Source organism: Lycorma delicatula, chromosome 6 (genome assembly GCF_047948215.1).
Source record: "Lycorma delicatula isolate Av1 chromosome 6, ASM4794821v1, whole genome shotgun sequence".
Taxonomy (NCBI): Eukaryota; Metazoa; Arthropoda; class Insecta; order Hemiptera; family Fulgoridae; genus Lycorma; species Lycorma delicatula.
The window spans coordinates 6858614-6886329 of record NC_134460.1 but is presented as its reverse complement, the minus strand read 5'-3'; the positions used below and the strand labels follow the sequence as shown (position 1 = coordinate 6886329).

Here is a 27716-nt window from a genome sequence, read left to right as displayed (position 1 = left end):
CAACACAGAAACAGCCGCGAACAGGAAGTCAGAATTAAATAAAATATTTAGATACTTTAATCTTGTAAAGAGCTTAGCGCAATGATTTATCGATAACAAAACATTTACACTGCACAACGTACTCGTATTACAACGTTTATTATATTTGTTGACAAATTCTAGCCCGGTATTGCGAAATCGACAACTCTGCTGGCGACGTTGCTGTCTGCGACGTGTGTCCTTGACCACAAAATCTAATAATTTTTATTTTTTCCTTTTGCGGCACACTCGACAAAAAATACTGCATCTCTGTTATATCCGTTTAATTAAATTTTCATTAACATCTAAAGAAACATATTTACAATTCTTATTTGTATCGCTAGATTAAATAATAAAATCTTCACAATTTATTTCTCGATCGATATTATTTCAAATGAACATAAATATTTCCATTACTTTTTGTTAGCACTAGACTAGATAGGGAATCTTGGAGAGCTGCATCAAACCCGTCAAATGACTGAAGACAAAAAAAACTTGTTTTTCCTTATTCTAATTTTTGTTGATACTATTCCAGTCGCATAAAATATCAGTTACATATTATTCATACAGTCGATTATCCTACTCTCTTAGCCCTCCTTTTTCTAAATAAGATACATCCCATATATCGTTTATTTTTTGAATTTTTAGAACTCAAAATCGTATTTTGAAATTTTAAAAACTAACTGAGATTATTAATTTTCCCTACTCCATACCCTGATGTTAGAATATTCCTGATCTGTGCTTTTCCCCTTATCGACCTAGTATCTATTAACTCTCTCTCCTGATCGAGCGATTTTTCATCCGCGTGTTTGTTACCGATGTACTGAAGCTTCATTTCTTCAAAATTTTCTGTTAGTTTTCGTTGCGGTACATCATTATGGCCGATAATGATATTTTTCTGTCGATTATCGTTTCACCTTGGACGATCTTTAAATAAAATAACGGTGTAGTAACATTCAATAGAATAGTAATTCTATACGATAAAATTAAACACAGAACTGTGATGCCATATGTCCCAATACATATCTATATTTACATCTATACTATTATATAGACAGGAAGAGGGTTTTTGTTTGTTCAGGATAAACAAAAAGAGAAAACTACTCGATCAATCACAACCAAATTTTTACCGATGTTTCTTGGCACAACTGAAAAAATTTTTCGATATATTTTATCTCAAAAAATCTCTAAAATATATATATAGATATATAGTAGTGGAGATTTGCCGGCTGAAGCGTAAACTTTAATGAACTATGAACTTGATCATCTATCACCGCGTGAACCGGGTTGGAACTGAATGATTTGAATCGATCGATTGAATAATATTACAAAAAGAACAGAATTATTAATAGAATTTACGTTAAATAAAATAATATTAAATAAATTTTAAAAGTTTCTGTTTAACAATAATGGGCATGCCATAAGGACTGTGTCTGAGGCTAGAGAGGTGAAGTATGCAAGCACCTCATGGGAGGCTAGACCAATCATCACCATCAACTGTAACAAACAGGGTGCCTGTTTTGGGAGGTGCAACAGGGTGCTCTTATAATATCTCTGCAAACAATTATCCGATTTTCAAAATTTTAACCGGCTATCTGATAGTATGTTGAATACTAACTTTTGCATGCACCAGGTACACTCTTGATCTAACAAATCACGGTTATTCGGAAATGTGTATATATAGAGTTTGTCTGTTTTCTCATCACATGAGAACCAACCGACCGATTACTTTCAAATTTTGAGAATACACTTGTATTCGAGTTATCCCAGGGAAGGTTTTAAGCTGTCGACCGAGGCTCTAGCTCCTTTGAAGGTAAATATATTAAAAATATTCATTATTTCTTCTCGCCCGACGAGGGTGAAGTTGTGAATTAAGGATATTCATTAAGGAAAAAGTAGATTAATCCTTTTACTTCATTTTTATATTTCTGCTACAGTGACGAAGAAATAAGTTATGAATTCTTTGCCGTACAGGCATATAAAGCCTGAATACTATATTATTTATCGGTATTATTATAACAACCATGAGGATAACGTACTGTGTAGGGGTCCAGGAAGTGGCGCCCTCTGGGTAGATGGGAATGGCGACTTAAGCAAGCTGTGCAGGTGTCCAGGGCAAAAATTGGTCCTTCTCAAAAATTGGTAATGGCAAGTGAAGCAAGCTCTGCGGCCATGGAGGTAGGTTCCTTGGCCTACCCGAAAGCCACAAACCCAAGTTAGCTCGTGATTCATCCAAGGGTCCAGGTTCCGGTTAGACAGGCTAGCTAGTATATTATACAGAACATACCAGAAATGAGTAGATGCTACTTCACAAATTAAAAAATAGAACTTCTTCAATATTTTCATGGATGGATCAAGGGAAACCATGGTAAAACCTTGATTAGACCACCATCATAAGACTAGTTAATTAAAAAATGTTTAATTTATAATAATTTTATATTAACTATAAAATAAAATAATATGTGATTTTAATCGCATCTATAAAATATATGCGATTAAAATCTATATTAATTATTTAAAATATAAACACTAAATAATGTTAAAGTAAACACATGATGGTACTAAATATAAAAACAATTAAAAAGAAATCGGAGTTCAGAAGGTATTAATTAAAATTGTTTAAGCACACACTGAATGGGATCATTGTTTAACGCTTTGAGGACCAGACCTTTTTTGGAGATGGTTAAAAAAAAACACATGTTCATATTATTGTTGTTAAAAAAACTCACAGTGCCTTACGGTGAGTATTTGTAAGCGTGTGCTAAAATATTTATAAATTTTTTTATTATTAATACTTTTTAATTGTTTTTTTTAATAGTAGGAAAACCAATGCACTATCAACTAGAAATATTTTTGTGGTCATATCTTATTCAAAAAGTTTTCTAAACATTAAAGAAACCAAAAAATGAAAAAAAATGAGTTTGAAAACTCAAAATCAAGAAACAATTTTACGATGGGAATCATAATTTTTAGAATTGTTGTCCTGTTTTGTGTTAAACCTGAAAATTCCATGATCTTTAGAGAGAAATTGATAAATTTTAATCAAATTTATAAAATTTTTAGAAGTCGGTACACAAATCACTATCAGGTTGAACTTTCCTAAGTTCCCGATCTATTTCACTCTTTAACTTTAGTAAAGTTGGCAATCGAAGAATAATAAGCTACTTTCACATAAACTGTAGTATTATGTTTCATCACGTGAAAACAGTTCAGCTGTCTGGTTTGATAGAGGTGGATAATCGTTTTAAAACTAAGAAATTATTGAATTTTAACAAAGAATGTAAATTTATAAATATAAACACAATATCGATTTACATAACACTTATTAATCATCTGGTGTTCTGCCTAACGGTGTAGGTCCCTTACTGCAACCAGTCTCCATCCAAATCTATCCCAAACCCTCTTTCACTTGCTGTAGTTCCGATTTTCAACTTACCTATTAACCACATCCTTCTTCTTCCTCCCCTTTCTTTCTCCTTCTTCCAATTCTTTTGATGCGGTTGTTAAGATTCCATTTCCTGTAACTGCATATCCTCTCCTTATTCGTCCATCTTATTTTTCCCATCCTTCTTCCTATTCGCATCTCAAAAAACTCAATCTAGTCCCTCTCCCTTTTCCTTATCACCCGTGTTTCACTTCCGATCAACAAGACACTTCACACATAGCGTTTGACTAACCTCTTCCTTAACTCAAAATTCAGACTTTTAACTGCACAGTAATTTCCTGTTCTTATTGAAAGCTTCCACTGCCACTGCTATCCTTCCTTTTACTTCTGTTGTGCTTTCCTGTTCTCTTACACCATATTTCCCAAATGTCAGTAATTTTTTTACTTTTTCTATTCTTCCTTCGCTTATCTTTGCCGTTTACTTCCGTTACTTTAGTTTTTCCTATATTTCATTCCTTCCTCCAGGACTTTAAAATCTTTGAAGCACATGCGTGTTATCGGCTAAAATTACCGTCTCATCGGCAACTCTTATTCTTCATTCTCCTTTACATATTTTTTCTTCTAATAAATTCCTAATCGTATCTTCAATGTCAACGATTAAGTGTCAATAAGAGACATATTTTATATAGTAAATCACGTATATTTTTGGGTGCCAAATATTGATCTGATAGCCTAATTTTGTATCTTGAAAACTCACCCTTATGACACATTTTTAATAATAATATTCTGTCGAGATCTCTTTTATAATGTCACCAAGACATAACATCAGAATTTAATAAAGCTAAAACCAAGGTGCATACTGTAAATAATTAAAAAAAATAAGTTAAAAAGAAAAAACATGTTTATATAAACCAACCTACGCAAACAAATAAAAATTTAATTTTATAATAGAAAAAACAAAATAAATTAATTAATACGTACACTTGAGAAGGTGCCAGAGCCTCTAAAGCTGCTATCGCATCATCGACCGTATCATTTTCATTGTATAATTTTTTCATTTTCTTACTTTTCTTTTTACTATGGCCATCGTCATCGTTATCTTCAATCTTATCTTTATCAATTTTATGTTTCCCTTTACTCTTTTTATCGTTATCGTTTTCATCATCATTATTATCATTGTCTTTACTATCTAATATCGATTTAAATGAATCATTAGGTATAGCAAGACCTGGAAATTTTTTCGCTAGTTTATCGGCACTCATTAATGGAGGTGTTTTATCTATATCATTATTAATATTTGATGATGACTTATTTGGTCTCATATGTTGTATGATACGTAAAAGATTTGAAATAAATGAATCCTACAACAACAAAAAAAACCAAAAATTAAACAAACATTAATAAAAATATGAAATGTATACATACAATCTCAAATATACAATTGAGAATGTTATAAAGATACAAAATAAATATATTTACAGTAGAGATCGGTCGGGTATTCCTTTATCGACGAATAGCACGCAACCTTATAAGCACCAATGGTAAATATTTTCAATTCCACCTATTAAAAAGCAACATCGATTTCTTAATGCGTACTACTTTGTCTCAAAATGAAGTTAACTATATGAAATACAGCTTACAAGATGTATGTTCACTACAATATCTTTATATAACAGAAACTACCTCCTCTATGATACATGAGACCTTGCCGTTGGTGAGGGGGCTTGAGTGCTCAGGGATACAGAGTAGCTGGACCGAAGGTGCAACCATATCGGAGAGGTATCTGTTGAGAGCCAGACTAAGGAATGATTCCTGAAAGAGGGCAGCAGCTCTTTCAGTAGTTGTTAGGGGCGTAAGTCACAATGACTTAAACGGCCATATCAACATCACTCAGTCCTCTGAGTACTGCGCAGCTGAAAGCAATGGAAAACTACAGCTGTTTTTTTTTCCAAGAAAATGTGGCTCTGCATTTTCAAAAGCAATAATGGAGGCGCCTTCCTTGGTAAAATATTCCGGAGGTAAAATAGTCCCCCGTTCGGATCTCCGGGTGGGGACTACTAAGGAAGGGGTCACCAGAAAAGTAAAAAATAACATTCTACGAGTCGGAGCGTGGAATGTTAGAAGCTTAAAAAAGGTTGGTAGGCTAGAGAATTTAAAAAGGGAAATGGATAGGGTAAACGTGGATATAGTAGGAATTAGTGAGGTTCGGTGGGAAGAGGAAGGCGACTTTTGGTCAGGTGATTTTAGAGTAATTAACTCAGCGTCAAATAATGGGCAGGCAGGAGTAGGTTTCGTGATGAACAAGAAGATAGGGAGGAAAGTGGAGTATTTCAAAACGCATAGCGATAGAATCATTGTAATAAGGATAAAATCAAAACCTAAACCGACAACGATTGTTAACGTCTATATGCCTACAAGCGCCCATGATGATGATGAGGTAGTGTGTATACGAAGAGATTGATGAAGCAATTAAACACGTAAAAGGAGATGAAAATTTAATAATAGTTGGAGATTGGAATGCAAGCATTGGAAAAGGCAAGGAAGGAAATATAGTGGGTGAATACGGGCTGGGCAAAAGGAATGAAAGAGGGGACCGACTTATAGAGTTTTGCACGAAGTATAATTTAGTAATTGCCAACACCCAATTTAAAAATAATAATAGAAGAATATACACTTGGAAAAAGCCAGGCGATACTGGAAGGTATCAGATAGATTATATCATGGTTAAGCAAAGATTTAGAAATCAACTCGTTGACTGCAAAACTTACCCTGGAGCAGACATTGATAGCGACCATAATTTGGTGATAATGAAATGTAGATTGGGGTTTAAAAACCTGAAGAAAAGGTGTCAGATGAATCGGTGGAATTTAGAGAAGCTTGAGGAAGAGGAGGTAAAAAAGATTTTTGAGGAGGACATCGCAAGAGGTCTGAGTAAAAAAGATAAGGTAGAAAATGTAGAAGAAGAATGGGAGAATGTTAAAAAGGAAATTCTTAAATCAGCAGAAGCAAACTTAGGTGGAATAAAGAGAACCGGTAGAAAATCTTGGGTTTCAGACGATATATTGCAGCTGATGGATGAACGTAGGAATGCTAGTGATGAAGAAAGTAAAAGGAACTATCGGAAATTAAGAAATGCTATAAACAGGAAGTGCAAACTGGTGAAAGAAGAGTGGATTAAAGAAAAGTGTTCAGAAGTGGAAAGAGAAATGAACATTGGTAAAATAGACGGAGCAAACAGGAAAGTTAAGGAAAATTTTGGGGTACATAAATTAAAATCTAATAATGTATTAAACAAAGATGGTACACCTATATATAATACGAAAGGTAAAGTCGATAGATGGGTGGAATATATTGAAGAGTTATACGGAGGAAATGAATTAGAAAATGGTTTTATAGAGGAAGAAGAGGAAGTTGAGGAGGATGAAATGGGAGAAACAATACTGAGATCTGAATTTAAGAGAGCATTAAAAGATTTAAATGGCAGAAAGGCTCCTGGAATAGACGGAATACCTGTAGAATTACTGCGCAGTGCAGGGGAGGAGGCGATTGATAGATTATACAAACTGGTGTGTAATATTTATGAAAAAGGGGAATTTCCGTCAGACTTCAAAAAAAGTGTTATAGTAATGATACCAAAGAAAGCAGGGACAGATAAATGTGAAGAATACAGAACAATTAGTTTAACTAGTCATGCATCAAAAATCTTAACTAGAATTCTATACAGAAGAATTGAGAGGAGAGTGGAGGAAGTGTTAGGAGAAAACCAATTTGGTTTCAGGAAAAGTATAGGGACAAGGGAAGCAATTTTAGGCCTCAGATTAATAGTAGAAGGAAGATTAAAGAAAAACAAACCAACATACTTGGCGTTTATAGACCTAGAAAAGGCATTCGATAACGTAGACTGGAATAAAATGTTCAGCATTTTAAAAAAATTAGGGTTCAAATACAGAGATAGAAGAACAATTGCTAACATGTACAGGAACCAAACAGCAACAGTAGCAATTGAAGAACATAAGAAAGAAGCCATAATAAGAAAGGGAGTCCGACAAGGATGTTCTCTATCTCCGTTACTTTTTAATCTTTACATGGAACTAGCAGTTAATGATGTTAAAGAACAATTTAGATTCGGATTAACAGTACAAGGTGAAAAGATAAAGATGCTACGATTTGCTGATGATATAGTAATTCTAGCCGAGAATAAAAAGGATTTAGAAGAAACAATGAACGGCATAGATGAAGTCCTACGCAAGAACTATCGCATGAAAATAAACAAGAACAAAACAAAAGCAATGAAATGTAGTAGAAATAACAAAGATGGACCGCTGAATGTGAAAATAGGAGGAGAAAAGATTATGGAGGTAGAAGAATTTTGTTATTTGGGAAGCAGAATTACTAAAGATGGACGAAGCAGGAGCGATATAAAATGCCGAATAGCACAAGCTAAACGAGCCTTCAGTAAGAAATATAAGTTGTTTACATCAAAAATTAATTTAAATGTCAGGAAAAGATTTTTGAAAGTGTATGTTTGGAGTGCCGCTTTATATGGAAGTGAAACTTGGACAATCGGAGTATCTGAGAAGAAAAGGTTAGAAGCTTTTGAAATGTGGTGCTATAGGAGAATGTTAAAAATCAGATGGGTGGATAAAGTGACAAATGAGGAGGTATTGCGGCAAATAGATGAAGAAAGAAGCATTTTGAAAAATATAGTTAAAAGAAGAGACAGACTTATAGGCCACATACTAAGGCATCCTGGAATAGTCGCTTTAATTTTGGAAGGACAGGTAGAAGGGAAAAATTGTGTAGGCAGGCCACGTTTGGAATATGTAAAACAAATTGTTAGGGATGTAGGATGTAGAGGGTATACTGAAATGAAACGACTAGCACTAGATAGGGATTCTTGGAGAGTTGCATCAAACCAGTCAAAGGACTGAAGACAAAAAAAAAAAAAAAAAAAAAAACAGAAACTAAATACAAATACAAAGTAGCAATATCTATTGATATGTTTTAGTGTAACCTGAACTTTTAAAATGTAGCTTTTAAATAAAGTATAATTCTATTACGTTATACCCATTTATTAACTAGTAGCTGAGCAAATGGTAGAACTCTCATTTTAGTTTGTTAAATTTAGTAAACTAAGGACACATGATAGGGAAAGGCTCAGTGAGTGAAAAACAGTTGTACAGAGTACTATTTTGAAATTGAAAATTTAACGAACAATTGTTACACATAAATTGTTCAATGTTATTTAAAAATTTAATAGAAATTAATTTTTTTTTTAAATAAAAAAATATATAAAATTATTTTTTTATTTTTTTTCATTTGATTTATCTGTTTTACAAACACACAAACATTAAAAAAATTTAAGTAAGAATAAGACTTCATTTGGCCAGTAATTTATTATATTTATTTCACAGTAAAAGGTTTGTAAATAATAAAGCATATGGAAAAGAATTATAATTAAAGAAATAATATTAGGATGATCAGAGATAGAAGTAAATTGTTTGGCTGATGAGGAAGGTGATGTGATCCTATCAAAAAAATACAGATAAAATATTACGGGAAATAGCTGGTAAAGTTGGATTACAAATTTTTTTGAAAAGATAAAAGTTATGATTAAAGATAGAAAAAATAACAGCAGAGAGATGAAAATAAATTATGGAAACATTACAATTATTGATAAATCTAAACATCTAGAAGAATATTTAATACCAACACGAAAACCTATTATTATTCCTTTGAAAGAAAGAGTAAGAAAGATATAAACTGCTTTAGGATCTACCAAAATACGACATCTGTTCAGAAAATAATCAAACATTTTTAATAACACACCAAGCAAGATATTTAGTGATGTGCGGTTGGCAGTATTATGTTCCACATAATCTCCTCTGTAACCACACGTTCTAGGATTGTTGATATCTCACTTACTTCTCTTGTTATTGTTATTTGAGTGTAACGTGTTTAAGCAATAGTAGTGATTTTTGTAATGTGCGTTTTTCAGGAGCAACGATGTAACCTAAAATTTTGCGTCAAACCGGGGAAAACTTTCACAGAAACATTTCAACTTTTGAAACAAGTTTACGGAAATGATGTTCTGGATCGTATGCGATGTTACGAATGGTTTTCACAATTTAAAAGCAATCATCAATCGATTAAAGATGATCGTCGATCAGGAAGGCATTCAACTTCAACCGATGGCATCAACGATCTGGTCCTATTGACCGTCAGAGAACTTACAGAAGAGATTAGCATCTTGATCGAATCATACTGAGACAGACATTTTGACTGAAAAACTGAACGCGCATAGAGTCGCAACAAAGTTTTTTCCTAATTTAATGTCTGAACAGCAGAAAGAACATCGAGTGGACATTTCTCTGCAACTTATTGAACAAGTAGATGACCTTGAAACATTCACGCAAAGGATCATAACGGGAGTTGGGTTTACAACTACAACATCGACACAAAAGTTCAATCAGTCGAATTGGCAAAGAGTTTCCACACACCAAGAAAGCACGTCAGCCTCATTCCGATGTCTGTGATGCTCTCTGTTTTTTCGATTTTAATGGAAGTGTGCATTTTGAATTCTTCCCTCAAAGTGAAACGGTGAATTGTGCATACTATCAAGGCATTTTACAATGGTTATGTGAAAAAAATCCCTGAAAAGAGACTGGACTGGTGGCGAGACAACTCATGGTTCCTTGGTTCATGGATGTTCTGGATCGTATGCGATGTTACGAATGGTTTTCACAATTTAAAAGCAATCATCAATCGATTAAAGATGATCGTCGATCAGGAAGGCATTCAACTTCAACCGATGGCATCAACGATCTGGTCCTATTGACCGTCAGAGAACTTACAGAAGAGATTAGCATCTTGATCGAATCATACTGAGACATTTTGACTGAAAAACTGAACGCGCATAGAGTCGCAACAAAGTTTTTTCCTAATTTAATGTCTGAACAGCAGAAAGAACATCGAGTGGACATTTCTCTGCAACTTATTGAACAAGTAGATGACCTTGAAACATTCACGCAAAGGATCATAACGGGAGTTGGGTTTACAACTACAACATCGACACAAAAGTTCAATCAGTCGAATTGGCAAAGAGTTTCCACACACCAAGAAAGCACGTCAGCCTCATTCCGATGTCTGTGATGCTCTCTGTTTTTTCGATTTTAATGGAAGTGTGCATTTTGAATTCTTCCCTCAAAGTGAAACGGTGAATTGTGCATACTATCAAGGCATTTTACAATGGTTATGTGAAAAAATCCCTGAAAAGAGACTGGACTGGTGGCGAGACAACTCATGGTTCCTTCACTGCAATGCACGCTCAGCTTTGTCAATTCGTCAGTCTTGTGCCAAAAATCAGATGACTGTCCTCCCTCACCCTCCCATCTTGCCAGACCTGGCTTCTTATGACTTTTTTTTCTAAAATTAAAATCAGCGATGAAATATGCCGTTTTGAGACTATTGATGACGTTAAAGCAAATTCATCACATACCAAAAAGCCATTTCGAATGAAGCAGAAACAATACTCAGAAAAGAGTGTGAATAAGGAAGGGAGTACTTTGAAGGGGACAAGAACCAATAATCTGTAAAATTAATAATAAAGATTAAAAAAATAAAGTTTGATTATTTTCTGAGGAGACCTTGTGTGTACAACAAGAAAGCACTCTTCATCATTGTTAAAATAATGCTATAGAATGTTTAGCACAAAGAAAGAAGATGGTGATGGAGGTGATTGAAAAGAAAAGAATGAAAGGAAAATTTTGAGGAAGATTCTAGGATTAATTAGAGTAAATGGAGAATACAAGTTAAGAAACAATAAAATTTATACAAAAGAAGTTGAAAAGATTTCAACAATATTCAAGATGAAAAGATTAATATTCTGTCACATTAAATTGAGGATGATTAGTGACGAAACTAGAGGACAATTCTGAAAGAAAAAAAACCAGTTTAAAGTAGTTAAGGAAGACATGGGAAAAGGAAATATCAAAATTAAAGGTGTAAAAACACAAGAGATTATAGCGATATGATAAAACAAATAATGAAACCTCAGGTTGAACAGAAAAAAATCAAATCCAAATTTAAAATTGAGTGAAGATTGAAAGAATGCACATGCGCTTAGAAAATATTGGGAGAAAAGAAAAGAGAAACATCTGAAAAAGAAGAAATCATAATTGCAAATATACAATGAAATCATAAAAACCATTACCAACTTAGGCTAACATAAAAATGTTTCATTATTGCCTAAAATAACAGCATAACCAGAAAATTGTAACAATGGAACAAAGAGCTTTAAAATGTATATAAGATTTAAAAATGCCATAACTTTCAAAATAGTCCCCTTGGAAACTCAGATACAAATTCTAGAGCTCTGCTATAAATATAATGCATCCTGAAACTCTTTTTTGGTAATTGTAATCAGCACCACCTGCAATTACCCTTGAATTTCGTCTACTGGCAAATCTTGGCGCCTTTAGCTTGATTTATAATCTGGAGAAGAAAAAGCAGTCATACAGAACTGTCAGGCAAACACAGTGAATGAGGAACAACCGCTAAGTTTTTTTCACCAAATATTGCGGCACAATGAAATTAATATGCAGCCTTGCATTATTGGATGAAGGACTCGGCCCATCCTTTACCGCTTTTCTGGACGTTTCCTTCAGAGAATTTTCTATTAACCATCTGACCAGGAGGTACAAACTTGGGGATAATTCCATCAGTATCAAAGAAACAGATGAATAAGGGTTTCATATTGTAATTTCACTTAATGAGATTTCTTTGGCGCAAATGAAACTGGGTTCTTCCAATGGGACGATTGCTGCTTAATTTCAGTATCGTATCTGTAAACCCAACTTTTGTCACCTGTAATGATCTTGGTAAGAATCTAAGTCAGTTTAACATTCTTTCAGTTCACTACAGACATTTATACGTTGCTGTTTCTCATTACTCAGCGTCCTAATGTTGAATTCTTGTGAAAAAATTTACTAACACATCCCATATGATAATCCCGCACTACATTACAGATGTTTTCAATAATCTATGATCTTTCATAATCACATTCTGAATAGAAATTACATTTTCCGGTGTAATACCAGTTATCCTGAATGTTTGTTTATAATCAACATTAAATGTTTGACCGTTTTTAAAATAAATATTTTATCCAGTTATACATTTATACCTGGCCTAAATCACGGTTAACAAATGCTTGAGTTAATATTTTATAAATATTTACGACTGTTTTTATCAACTTTAAAATAGAACTTGATACAGATATATTGTTCTCTCCTGATCGGTCACTGAAAAATCACAACTAAACAATGGACAATGGAAAACTGCCTGTCAACAACAAACACTTAGATAAAAGCCACTAAACATACAGACTTGTGAAGGACATATTACACTGCTATCAGTGGTGTTCTGACCACCGAGGTTGTGGTTGTAAGAGATCATACGAAGGCAAAAATAGGTTGAGTAAATACACTGATGGAAATGTCTGCTGAGGCATTTACATCGGTGACAACCTGACAGAGGCCAAACATGACTATTTTTTGTTACCAAGTTTAGAGGATCTAAAAGATGACCTCTGGTATAGGGCTATGATAGTGGAGAGGCTTCCTCTATCCAGTAGTTGTGGGGGGAGGGGTAGTCAGGATGTACTAGCCACTCATTCATACAAATTTCTAGAAGTTTTGGGTAGAAACTAGTATCACATCAACAAATTAAGAAAAGACTTCAAATGGAATTATAGGGCAATATATTTTAGACAATAACAACCGCCATGTGGTAACTATGATTTCAGAATAATGCAACAACATAAATCAGACGTTTCTCAACAATAAACTGAAAAATTATTCAATGAATGACACCATAAGGTTTCACAGCAGGATGGGTCTACACAGCAGGATGGGTCTTACCCATAATGTGAGAATGTCCATTACTGCTTTAAAAGATCTTTTAGAAACATTCTAAAAAGGTGATATGTTTTGGTGAAACCAATAGATATTTTGTATGTAATTTTTCTTTACTGAGATTTTTAAATGCCGAATTATTCTACCGTCATTCTCACAGCACTAATGAACTGAAAGCTAGGATTCATGATGCGATCTCCACTAAGATGTTGATGCGAGATAAAGAAAATTTGCATTTAAGAATATAAGAATATGTATTCATGAGTGATAGTCTCTACAGGAAGTTATCTTTAGGAAATGGATTTTTTTAACAAAATTGTGATTCATAATATCAGACAGCAACTTTTCAATAATAATGTTAAAATAAGAATAACTTTAAATGACATTATATATTTATTTAAATTAATTATATAAATGAATAATTAATTATACAATCTTTTATAGATTGTTTTAAAACATTTTAAAAGGATGGATAATTTACTTTAAAAAATAATACAGAATTTCACAATCCAAAGGAAGTATTACATAAATACAGTTCTGTCTCCTTTGTCAGAGATAAATTTTGTTAATTTTTAGGAATAAATGTTTCTTTTTAGTATTTAGAAAGTTGAATAATTGATTAATTTTCACCAAAGAGTCATACAAATGTGGATTAATGTCTAAATTTGCCATGATGTGAGGGATGAATTCAAACGCATCATAGATCAAATTACATTTTAAGCAGAAAAAACAACCGTCAATTATGATAACTGTACTTTCCAATTGTTGGATTTCAGGTCAAATTCATTTAGAGGTTCTGAGTTAAACTAGATTTAGTTACTGGTCATCGACTAATTGGGAATAGGATTAAAAGACCTGCTTTTACCCCACAGGCAGCTCCATCACTAATTCAGCTTTTTTTTTCTCCAAGCCTCGGACGGGAAGTAGAATCATTGGAAGTTGCACAGCTGAACTACCCGCTTACTTAGCTCAAATACGTTTGCTTCACCAGTAGATTTTTAATCACGAGGGCAAACATTTCCTTATGATTATTTAACTATACAATATTATAACCAGTTTTATTATAGGGCATAATTGAAATGAAAAATAATATATGTGTAATTCATGCTAAAAAACTTTTAAAACAATTTTTTTAAAAGGTAGCAAGAGGGTACTTATATATTAACGCCACCGCAGCTATAGCTGCTGTTTAGGTTATGTTGACTTCGTGTACTGACAAATCGTACGTATATAAAAATGACCTAACTAAATATAACCTACGCTTGCTTTGCTTGCTAACCTTTTACATATTAACGCCACCGCAGCTTCAGCTTTAAAAATAAAGTAGGTCAATCGGATTTCAGTGCTATAACATTAAGGTTATATTATTAATAAGTTGTATATATTATGCATATTTAATGTTAATTATAAGAGGTTAGCGAGCAAAGCGAGCATAGGTTATATTTAGTTAGGTTATTTTGATATACGTACGATTTGTCAGTACACGAAGCCAACATATACGTACAAAGTCAACATAACCTAAACAGCAGCTGTAGCTGCGGTGGCGTTAATACGTAAGTAGGCAAGAGATTTTAAGTTTTTTGTAAATTACTTCTTACTTCTCATATCATACAAAAAGATTAGGAGTCTTATGTCAGTCGAATTAAAACCCACTATGAGTAATATTGTTTCTGCAAAAAGGAAATTGATTAATTGTGTTTCAAATACATTGGTTTTTTTAAAATAATTTGGTAATTAACTAAAAATTCCAATAGAAATATAATAAGGCTTTTCTCCTATAAATATAAACCCATGAAAAAATTAACAAGTTTAATTTTCTAATTATTATTGGTCGGCATATTTATCGTCACCAAAAAATATTCTGACAGCCATTTTGTATCTTAAGTCCAAATAGGTGTTGTTATACTTCTGATGAGAATATATGTAAGCATAGTAAATATTTAATAACAATGAAGTGCTTAGCGTTTTTATTAAGGCGATTCAAAACAAAACAATACGGTTTGATTTTGTCATAAAAAATAATCAATTTGCTCATCTAATAAATCACCCACAAATTTCTCTTCATGGAATACACAAATAATATTATCAATAATGAGAATTCTATCTCAGAGAAACGATATTTCTATCTAAGAAGCACAATGTAATATTTTTATCCATATTTAGTCATACGCTTAACATTTTCTAGCTCAACCTGTAAACTCCTGAATAAAAAAACTGTACATTATCAAAATTCACCACTTTTTAAACAATGAACATTAGTTTTTCAAGCATTTATGACTGTAATCGAATTACTGAATTCATTGAAATGTTATAAGGGTGTAAGCTAAGGGCAAATTATATATTCAACTGAAATGAAATAACATAGTGAGAAAATTAATTAACTTAATTTTAGTATTTAGTAAGTTACAATACCAATCACTATTTTTTCTGTCTTTTAACAAATAAAAATAAATTATTCAATTTTTGGAATTCGTAGGAGTTAATTTTTAGGTTAATAATTTTGCATAAGTTGCCATAAGCTTTCCTTGCTCTGCCAAGCAGTACTAAAGAATCTCTTAACTCTAATAAAATTCTAAAGTATAACAACACAAAGTTGCTCACAATTTTTGTAACCATAACCAACATAGAATATCGTTTCAAATTGCAAATGAGGTGCAAATAACAGCCTATGCAAATTGGAAAAAAGATTACCACCATGGTATTGCAATTTAACATGTAGATTTCTGATCATCTGACATTAGTCTGTAAGAGACAAGAGGACCAGTTTGTTTTTTTTAAAGAAATCATAAAATTTACCTTTTTAAGTAAATAAAATATATCAAAAATTCTTTATAAAATTACATTTATTTATGAATATGCTACTTTTAGAAGCAATCACACACAGGCTTTAATCAACTCAAGACTCATTCAAAGTTGTTTTTGCTGTAAAATTTTTATAACCATGAAATAGAATAGAAAAAATAAGTTCAGAAAACAACCGTATCAATAAAACGAACTGGTTAATCTTAAAATTCACAAATTGAACAAAATGTTATTTTGGTTACCAATAAAATTTTAATTATGTATAACGCAAACCTGGTTTACAATGGGGTGTGAAAATAAAATACAACTAAATCTGAAAGACTAAAAAACCTTAATAAAGATAGGTCGTACAACAAAACGAACTGCTAATAAAACTTTAGTTAACTGAAGTACTGACAAAATGCAATACGTTTGATAAACCACATAATATATAAAACTGCATAGAATAAAGTTAAAAGAGGAGAATAATAAATACTATCAAAAATCAGATAAGAAAATAAATAAATAATCTTTTATATAGTATAAATGTAAACAATCAAAAATTAGTTAGTACTGTAGTATAAATTACTCTAAAATAAACATATTTAAAACAATTACTTTTAATAATATATCTAGCAAATTACATACCGAGATCTTTATCATTTAATCCTAAATGATTCTCCAGTTCCGTGCATATTTTTGAAACTAAAGAAAGATGTTCTAGCTTCTGTACCTCATCCATTAGGTGCGTTTTTAACTATTCCCGAGTCCACCACTACATAACGATAATTTATCTTCGATAGTTCAAAAAAAGAATCGATAGCCAAATATCGATTTTTTTTAATTAAAAAGGTTACACTATGAAAAGTTATCGGTTGCTGTTAGTTCATTCATAGTTTTAAGCTCCTCTGTCTTTCAAGTTTTTATTTTCTTATGAGAAAATAATTTAATCAAGTTACCGATTGTAGGGTTAATTTATAATCAATAAATTACACCTACACTTAGTTGCGATTTGACTGGTTGGAAACGTTTTTAATTAATCTGGTCCGCGAAACTCAAAGCAGAAAAAATATAAAATATTGAATATATATTTTTTGTAAGACCTTAATAAAAGGTCTTACTTAATATTTTTTTGTATATACATGAGTAGATTGTCACATGGTTTTTATTTTCATTTTACTAGTTTCAAACTTACTTCTTTACTATCTTTTTTTTTACCTCTGGGACCACCGTTAGGTATTGCTTCAGAGGATAAGATGAGTGACAATTTTTGTAACGTGTGGAAATGCCATGCGCGACCGGGATTCGAACCCGGGACCTCGAATGAAAGCCAAGATGCTAACATTCCCGCCAGAGGCCGGCCAAGCCAAATATTTTATCGACTGATAAGATACTTCTTTTGGCTGAAATGATGACATAAATTAAATGGGTTGAATAACAAGCTACTTTCTGTTGGTTTTATTAGACGTTTTTAAATAATGCTAGACTTCTTTTTAAAAAAAAAAACCTGAATTCTCTATTATATTAATAACTATAGCAAAAAATTTGGCGGCAGCAGTTTTGTAGTGAAAATTGATAAAAGCATATTTACAAAGAAAAAAGAATAATATTTGGATGGTAGATATTTGATGAAAATGAAAAAAATAGAACTTCCTTTACACGATTCCTAACAAATTTCTTGTCTAGATAACAGACAGTCAAAACCGATATTATCAAGGAACAATTAATCATTTATTCTGAATCATAGTAGTTATATTGAATAAACATTTGTCTTTCTAAAATTTTAGTTTAGAAAATGTATAACTTCTAGACAAAGAGAACATTATACATACGCAAAGTGCATAATGGTAAAACAATCAACAGTACAAAGAGACTCCATATGCTAATATCAGCAGCACATCACAACCATTGATTCTTTCATAAACCCGATGGTTTATTAAGAGCTTCTGGCCAAAATTAAGTAAACTTCAATTCCATTAACAAAAAAAAAGATCGATCACTGCAAGGAAAAGCCGCCTGAAAATTCAAATACTTTTTTCAAGACTTATTTTTAACAAAATGAATTGACTTTTATAATTCTTTTGTTGCAAGAGAAAGGTACACTGGTTTCACACAACTTACGTGAAAGATTTTTTAAACTGAAAATTACATTATTATATTTTTAAGTACTTTTCATTTTTTGTAGACTTCACAGTTAATTATCCTGTTATTAAAGCACAGTGTTATTTTCATGTAAAATTTCAAGAAAATTAATGGGTAAAAATAATACATATTTCTGGATAGCAGTCTCTTTACATTTTTTTCCTGATCATAAGTTTTTCCTGATATATATTTTTGGCAAGTTTCTTTCCTTTGAATTTTTGCGAATGGCTTTTTAAAAATAAGTAGCAGTTTTTGACCAAACCAAATGAAAAAAAATCAACTTCAAAAACAAAACTCCATTAAAATTTAAAAAGGGATCTTGGGAATTTACTATCTCTGGAAATATAAGTGTGATCCATTGCCCTTTTAAATTATGCAACTGCTTGCACTAAACAGGGCATGTTTTTATTATAACAATAAAAAAATTTCTGTTAGAAGTAAATCATCTGGTTTATGCAGATAACATGGCAATTCTATTAGAAGTCAGAGACAAAAAAAATATAGATATTAATATTACAGGAAATAGCTGGTAAAGTTGGATTATAAATCTCTTTTGGAAAGACTAAAGTTAAAGATAGAAAATATAATGCCAGAGAGATGAAAACAAATTATGGAAAAATTAAAAGGGTAGAAATTTAAATACATATACTGAAGAACGGTTAACATCAACAGGAAAACCTACTATAACTCTAAAAACGGCAAGAAAGATAGAACAGCTTATCAGATCTGCTAGAATACATGTAAAATAGCACTAACCATACGTACCAAATAAGGCATTATTAAACTGGTTAAACCAGAAGCATTATATACTATTGAACATTCACCACAAAAAAAAAGTTGGCATCCAAAACTCTGTAGGGGAAGATCGACTTGTGACGATCCTGGTCGCCAAACTACCCTCTCCATTCCTAGCCCTGATGGACTTAACTAAAGGTCGTCTTTTAGATCCTCTAAACTTGATAGCATAACACAGTCATCAGTTTGGCCTCTGTCAAGATGCCACTGATTTAAATGCCTCGGCAGACATTATCATCAGTGTATTTACACAACCTACTAATATTGCTTTTGTATAACCTCTTCCAACCTTGACCACCTACTATAACTTCAGTGTATTTGATTTAATAAACTTCATTTGAAATGTAAAAAAAAAAAACTTGTATTTCATAAAAACATATCTACTACTCGTACATCATATGAAGTAATTTATAAATACAAGGGCTGTTTAAAAAGTAATGATAATAGTGACCTTGAGGGAAAATGTGTTGCAAAGGTTGGTAATACTACATACATCATGTATCCCATTCTTTTAGCCATGTATAACGATCAGTTTCAAGTCGATCGGTGCCATGTGTGGACCTATGTGACGATTCTCCTAACGTGTGTTAGATACTCGCCTACCATGTCCAGCATAGATAAAAAGTTAGAACAACGTTGTAACGTAAAATTTTAGTGAAACTCGGGAAGAACCGAAAAGACGCGTATGAATTATTAACTACGGTGAAGATGTTTTAACCAGGTGACCTTCTACAACTCACCGGCTTGGTCTAGTGGTGAACGCTTCTTCCCAAATCAGCTGATTTGGAAGTCGAGAGTTCCAGCGTTCAAATCCTAATAAAGGCAGTTATTTTTGTACGGATTTGAATAATAAATCGTAGATATCGCTGTTCTTTGATGGTTGGGTTTCAATTAACCACACATCTCAGAAATGGTCGGCCTGAGACTGTACAAGACTACACTTCACTTACACTCATATATATCATTCTCATTCCTCCTCTGAAGTAATAACAGATGGTTTGGTGGGGAAGCAAACAAAAAAATGAATCTTGAATGTATAACTACGATCCGGAACTGAAACAACAAATTTTCCAATGGAAAAGGGCGCAGTCACCTCTGAATAAAGCAAAGAGGAGTCGCAGCGCCGGTAAGGTTATGATGATAAACTTCTTCGATTTTGGAGTTTTTTTGTACCAAAATGCTGTCCCTCAAGGCCAGACGGACACAACATTTTATTACAAATTGTTTTGATCCTGATGTTGCGTAATTTTAAGAAAAAACGGCCGCACAAGAACACTAACGAAATTTTATTCCATAATGACAATGCACGGCTCACATTGTAGTCGATTTCTTCAACGCTCGCGGCATTGCAACTGTACCCCACCCACCTTACAGTCCAGATTTGGCCCCTTTCGACTTCTGGCTGTTCCCTGAAGTCAAGTTTCCGCTCTGGGGACGGAAATTCATGACCAATCATGAGGTCATCAAAGCTGTGCAGGCTCGCTGCAACGAGCCCGAGAAAGTTGGTCTGGGGTTCGTATTTAAAAAGTGACAGGAACGGTAGGAAAAGCGTATTATAACTGAGGGGAGTTACTTTGAAAAAGAGCATGTAAATTTGGACTGAATAAATATTTTTTTCTGTAGAGCATTATTATATTTACTTTTTGAACAGCCTCCGTATAATAGCAAACTACATGAAGAAAAATACATTTTTTGGATATAATTTTCAATTGTATTCTAAAAATAAATCTTTCTAACTCAAGGAATCATTCATAACATCAGCTAATACTATATTTGGTAGCACCAGTCATATCATATAGGCAATATATGAATTATTAAGATATTATTTTTAATTAATTTAAATTGATCGGTTAAATAAATATTTTTCAAAATTTGTATGAAAATGCTGTCACCCGATTATCTGACCGTAATCAGAAACAAGATAAGTTAACAATTCAGATTTATATGCCAACAAATAACTTTGTTCATACAATCGCAATACAATTATAAATTAGACATCTTATATCTCTATTAAAATTGGTAATATAAGACGATGGTTAAATATCTATTTCTATGCTACTTATTTGTTCAGTGGTTCATTTAGAACTTTTTAGTAGGGTTTTAATTCTAGTAAAGGCAGTTACTTTTATACAGATTTGAATACTAGGTAGTGGATAGTGTTCTTTGGTAGTTGGTTTCAATTAACCACACATCTCAGCAATAGTTGACCTGAGACTGTATAAGATTACGCTTCATTTACATTCATACATAACATCCTTTGAAATAATACCTCACAATGGTTCTGGAGGCTAAACAGAGAAAGAAAGAAGTACGTATGGTTTTCAGCACTATCTAGGAGATATTTTTGGAAAAAAAATTTTTTTTGAACTGATTTTATAGTATTTAAGGTTATAGGTTACTCTTAAACATTTATTTATTTTATTTAATTCATATTTTTGTTCATTTATTGTCATAAAAGTTTTATATTAGAACACAAAAAATTGCATAGAGAAAATTAAGTGAACAGATATTGTGGAAGTGAATAAAAATGAGGAGAGCGAATGAAAATTAGAACATAAGTTCAAAAGCTTTGAGAATAGTAAAACCAAATTTATTTTTTTTAAATTTAAAACAAATAGAAGTTGTATTAAAATATGTCTACCTAATCTCAAACATAATTTTGCTTAAGGATGTTGGTCTTACAAATTTTCATCTACGAGAATGAATTATGGTTACAATTATGTTGATATTAAGGGCTAGACTTTATATAATAATTAATAACTAAATTGGTGAGAACAAATTCATATTCAAGTTTACAGGTTATAAATAATAAACAAGTACAAGGATTTCAGAAAAACAGAGCAATTTTGGAACAGACTATACATCTCCTTTTTACTTTCCCATCTAGATAGTGCTACAGCTCTAGAGGGGAAAGTATTGTAATTGGTCCAATTTGGGCATATGCGGTTTTCACCGGATCTTGACGTTTTGACACCTAAGGAACCCAAAAAACCGGATCTAAATTTTCCGGATGTTCGTATGGATGTGTGTATGTTTGGTGTTAGCCTCTAAATCTCCAACACTGGCCCAAACTTGGTCAGATTACTTCTATGCATTAAATTTTCAGATTGAAAGATCAATTTTCAGGGTGAGGCAGAGCAAGGTCACCCTCATTATCTTGAGATTTCACCTAATTAAAGTCATATTTTTGTTAGGCACATTTTTGTGCAACAATTAAAGAATAACGATACTTGCAAAAAAGGTTTTTTCAGTCACACCCCACCCCAAACAATGCTGTTTTAGTCATTTGCTATGTTGTGATGTCACAGGTGAGCGGTAGAATTAAATAAATTAATAATATTTAAAGTGTAAAAAATAATTCGGTCTGCCTAGGACTTGAACTTGATCACCCAGTTGACTTGGTACCTGGTGTGTTAAGCCTCGCAGCTTCACCAGTCTGTCGACCGTACAAGTAAAATTTGTTCTGTGTAAGTTGTGAAATTACATTAGTTAGTTTCAACCGTCGCCGCTAGTACCACCACATCTCCACAAATTAAATACGGTATGCGTGTGCGCTATAGTTAGAATCATTGAATTAAACAAAAAAATATTACATTTAAATAAAATGATAAATATTTTATATTAAGTTGTGTATATAAGCCGTGCATCAGAAACAACACAGTTGTAGGACTTTTCTGGAACTAGGCTGTAGCTGCGTGTGGCGGCAAAGTCCTACAACTGAATTATCAACTTTTTTTTTAATAGGATGAGCTAATGCAATACCTTAATACACCTCACTGTATGCCATTATAGTTATAATGGGATTCTACAGTCAAATTTGGTAGTTATATCACTTGGAAGCAATTTTGGTAGACATACTAAGATATCTAGTCACAATGTAATTACGGACTGAGTTAATTTTAGAGAAATAGAATCACCTTTAAAAAAAGAATGTACAATAATTCATATACTTCTCATAAGTTTTAAAATGTTGCAAGAGTTGATTAACAACTTCTATTGTAGAATGATAGCATCTCAGCCTTTCGTTTGGAAAGTCCTTGGTCCAAATCCCAGTCATTATTGGCATTTTTCATATTCTACAAAATTTTCATTCTATTATCCCAAGTAAGCTTCGAGCTTTTGTGGTGAATTAAAATAAAAAAATAGTCAAACAATGGAGCCACATCAATCTGTAATTCAACATATCACTGGTTCATCACTTAGTTCTTCATATTTTCTAAAATAAATCTGTAATAATGCAAGAACTAAACGTACACGATCAGAAATATGAAAACCAGTTTGCCGATTCAATTCTGAACATTCTCTGATGAAACAATCATTGCTATCTTAGATAAAGCCAAGTTTTATCTTTCCAGGTGTGAGAAAAAGCAAAATTTTCATTATTGGGCTGTTATCAGTTCCCGTAAATTTCATGACAGGACATATTATTGTGAATTTGTAATAATTTATTGTGCTGCAGCTAATTATGGAATGATAAGCCCGTATTTTATAAGAGAACAGACAAGTAGTCTTAATAACTTCAATTTGTTATGCAAAAATTCTAATAACTTCTTCATATCAGAATTAGCTTATCATGAAATTAATTTTGTTATTTAATATCAAATAGATGAATACAATGTACAAACAAGAGCACCGACAAACATAGCAAGGAAAATGTCTCTGGAATGCATTATTTCAAGAAATTACGAACTCACTATTTGGTTACTTGGTCCACAGGTTTGTGAATGAATATTTTCTCGGAGGGTAAATAAAATTAAAATTCTAGTGTTCAAAAAGTGACGCAACCTTATAGAAGAATGTTTCCTTCTTTTGTTGCAGGTTTAATTGAGGAAAAATAGGTTACACAATGCAGTAGAGAATATTCATTGTCTCTCAATACACTAAATGCACCAGTTACACCCAGACTGCCTTCACAGAAAAGTACGGTGAGGATGCTCCAAATAAATCCTCAATCAAGTGACCGTACGAGTTCCAAGAGACAGGGAATATGGCAGATGCAGCTGAAAGTGCTAATACCAGAAAAGTTATTGATGTGCAAACTGTATTTTCTGTTAGTACCAAGAAGTTTTGCAACACCTATCTAATCAGACTGGTCTTTCTGTTGGTAGTGCCCACATGGCATTCCACAAGAGCTTAAAGATGCAACCATACAGAATTTGCATTGTTCACTGCAGAAACTGGAAAACATGTAGTTTTCTGTCAGCAGTTCAGATCATCTATAACACCAGATCAGGAAGAACTTGATGATCGGTTTTGGTCTGACGTCGCACGGTTCCATCTTGATAGGTAAGTAAATGCACAGAATTCACGCATTTTGTGTATGGAAAATCCACGTCAGCTGCACAAATCTCCTCTGCACGAGCAAAAAGTGGGTGTTTGGTGTGCGATGTCACATAGGTGAATCTTCATGGCACTCTCTCAAGACACAGTGAACAGTGAGCACTACATAAAGATAGTGGAACAATGTGTAACATTATATCTGTAGGACCAGCTAGAGTACATATGTTTCAGCAGGACAATACTATGACATTTTTGAATCGGTGTTCACGGATAAGTGATAAGTTCATGGATAAGTCTCCTGATTTATTCACTCCTGACTTTTTCTTGTGAGGATACCTTAAGGATGCTCCTTACAAAACTCATTCTCTCACCATTCCTGAATTGCAGAGAAAAATTGAACGATGTCTTGCTGCAATTCCCCAACAAACATTACATGTGTTTAAGAATATGCAACATCATAGTCGGTTACATGAACCCCGCATAATGGAGGCTACTTTCAACACCTACTGTAACTTACTCATTTTCCCGTAAGGTTGCATCACTTTTTGAACACCTGTATAATAAAAAGGTACACATAACCGTCTAAAATAAAGCGTCTAAAATTTGGTTTAGTAGTGACAATCAGATGGAACTTTTAACAAATTTTAATTTAAACTATTTTGTGACTCTTTTTGTGACTAAAGTTTAAGTGATTTAAAACTTTAACCTTTTAAAATGACAATTACAATTTTAAACTTGAAGTAACATTTACATAAATATATACCGATTGGTGGTCATTTATTGAATGTAATTTAAAGATAAAATTCTTGTACAGTTCTATGCAAGAAGACCAACTTTTCATAATTTTATTTTTTATAATCTTCAGCACAAGAAATATGCAAAACATAAATTAAATGAGAAAACTAAATAGATATAATCTCTTTTTTATTTGATATTAAAATATTTTTTTTTATTAATAAGAAAATTAAATTATTACAACTGCAATTTGATGAAATAGTTAAATATAATGTACACACTATATTCAAGCAAAAATTTCAAACTCACTATATAGGCATATATGAAAAATATACGATACAAAGTCAACAAAACCTCAGATTGGAGTTAGGTTGTTATCTATTGTCAACCATAAATTGAGGATAACTGAAGAACAACTCAACCAATCCTCACAAAATTTTTTCACGTAGAATTTCAGATAAACTACTACAGAATATCTAAATTTTAATGAAATTGATCAAATAGTTTTGGAGATTTTCGAGCCACAACATTTTTAAATTTTTTATAAAAATTGAGCGTTACTTAAGAATGACTCGACCAATGTTCATCAAATTTTCACATGTACAACTTCAGTTACACTACCACAGCATATCCAAATTTCAATCAAATTGATAGATTAGATTTGAAGATTTTCAAGCCATGAATTTTATATATGAGCTTATACGTGTGTGTGTGTGTGTATATAAATATATATATATATATATATATATATATATGTATATATATGTATAATATATAAAAGGAAATTCCATTTTAAATGAATGATATTTTCATACCTCAAACCATAAAGAAAATTCAATTTCACCCCCCAATCAGACATGACTGAATGTATTACTGTACTTTTTTCAAAGTCCGTAAAAAAAAATATTTTAGTATGTAGATGGAACAAATAAAAAAGGAAATGAATACATCAAAATTTGTTAATAAATATATTTACTTTTATATATTTCCGATTTCCTTTACTCATTTCAAAACTGTCATATTTTTCTGCCATTTCCTGTACATGCATACATACAATTAGATTTGAATAATTTTTTATTACATATAATTATTTTTTTAAATATTAAAGATAAATATTTTATAATATATATACGTAGCATATATAAAATTACAATTACACAAGTAACATATATAAAATATCAATGTTAACAAAAAATGTGTAATACAATAGGTATATTTATAATTAGAATTACCTGATTAATACAAAGGACAACTGAAATGTAATGCACACTGTAACATAATAAGAGAACAAAATGTTGTATAAAGGGACAGGTGCTGCCATCTTATAGTTTCATTCTCTTATTACTAACATCTCAATACTCGTTAACCCATGCCTTTTTATTCTCTGTCAGCCACCATTATAAAGTTGAGTACCTGTTATGTCAACACATATAAAACAACATGCAGAGATGGAATTTTTAATGTCAGTGTTAATGACATTCATTGTCATTTAAACACTGTTTATGGTAATGAAACCGTTGATTGAAGCAGTTTAAGTAGGTAATAAAATTATATGGGTTTCTGTTACTCATGAGAAGCACCAAAAGGAGATGGATGAATCGATTCAAAATTACTGTGTAATTATACAGTGATGCATTGCCACACAGATAGATATCAAAAGAACAAGTAAGACACATTAATGCACAACTGAGCTACATAAAATTTGTTCACAGTCAACCTTATACAAACTCAGAAAAAAACAAACAATGAAAGCAATCTTATAAACAGCTTATGAATTTTTACCACGACGAGGTAAATGTATTCCTTTTCAACACTGCAATGAAACTCGGGGCAACATTGCGATCATGAGGAAAAACGACCAACCACAAAAAAATTCCAAACACAACCCTCTACAAAAAAAATTCTTTTGATAGTGTGTTGGGATTACAGACATATGTACATGACTGACTACCTGAAAGCTGAATCAACTTTAAATTCTGACTTGCAAACAACCACTCTTTTTTCTGTTTAGCCTCCGGAACCAATGTAAGGTATTACGAGGATGATATGTATGAATGTAAATGAAGTGTAGTCTTGTACAGTCTCAGGTCGACCATTCCTCGGATTTGAATACTAGATCGTGGATACCGGTGTTCTTTGGTGGTTGGGTTACAATTAACCACACATCTCAGAAATGGTTGAACTGAGACTGTACAAAACTACACATCATTTACACTCATACATATCATCCTCTGAAGTATTATCTGAAAGGTAATTACCAGAGGCTAAACAGGAAAAAAAAAGTCTGTGCGGACAGTTTACTCCAGTTGTGTAAGCGCAACTCCAGTTCTGAAAAGGTCAATAAAAAGCATAAATATTTGAAAAACAGAAAAATGCTAACCGAATGGAAATCTGCCGTAATTCATGTTATCCACCGCATAAAAAAGTAAAGAACAAAATGTTAACAACTACAGAGGCGTTTCACTTTTACCTATCAGATATAAAATATCAAGATGAATGTTGATTAAGAAAAATTTACCGATCTGCAGTTAGATGAAAATCTGGATGGATTCAGAAAAGTTGTTTTGCATTGAAAAAATTATGGAACTAAAATGTAGTAAAAAAAAAAAATAAAGTAAAGAATAATCATAACTTTCATGGATTTAAAAAAATAAGCATGTGAATTTATC

General features: G+C 32.3%; 1 protein-coding gene and 1 long non-coding RNA gene across 16 annotated transcripts in view; one reads left to right on the top strand and one right to left on the bottom strand.

The window, feature by feature from the left end:
- LOC142326264 (uncharacterized) overlaps positions 1-16863 on the bottom strand; it is a 147488-nt gene extending 130625 nt beyond the window's left edge. For all 15 annotated transcript variants that reach the window (XR_012756738.1, XR_012756736.1, XR_012756737.1 and 12 more), the window contains exons 1-2: positions 16744-16863; positions 4385-4764 (exon numbers count right to left, since the gene is read on the bottom strand). Coding sequence is in view for 3 of the 15 variants with exons in the window: in XM_075368596.1 (XP_075224711.1) it covers positions 4385-4764; positions 16744-16758 (395 nt within the window). In the remaining 12 variants the exon portion in view is untranslated. The remainder of the gene's footprint in view (positions 1-4384; positions 4765-16743) is intronic.
- LOC142326267 (uncharacterized) overlaps positions 1-25277 on the top strand; it is a 32389-nt gene extending 7112 nt beyond the window's left edge. The window contains exon 3 of the long non-coding RNA XR_012756748.1: positions 23851-25277. This is a non-coding gene — a long non-coding RNA (uncharacterized LOC142326267). The remainder of the gene's footprint in view (positions 1-23850) is intronic.
- The last annotated feature ends 2439 nt before the right edge of the window (positions 25278-27716 follow it).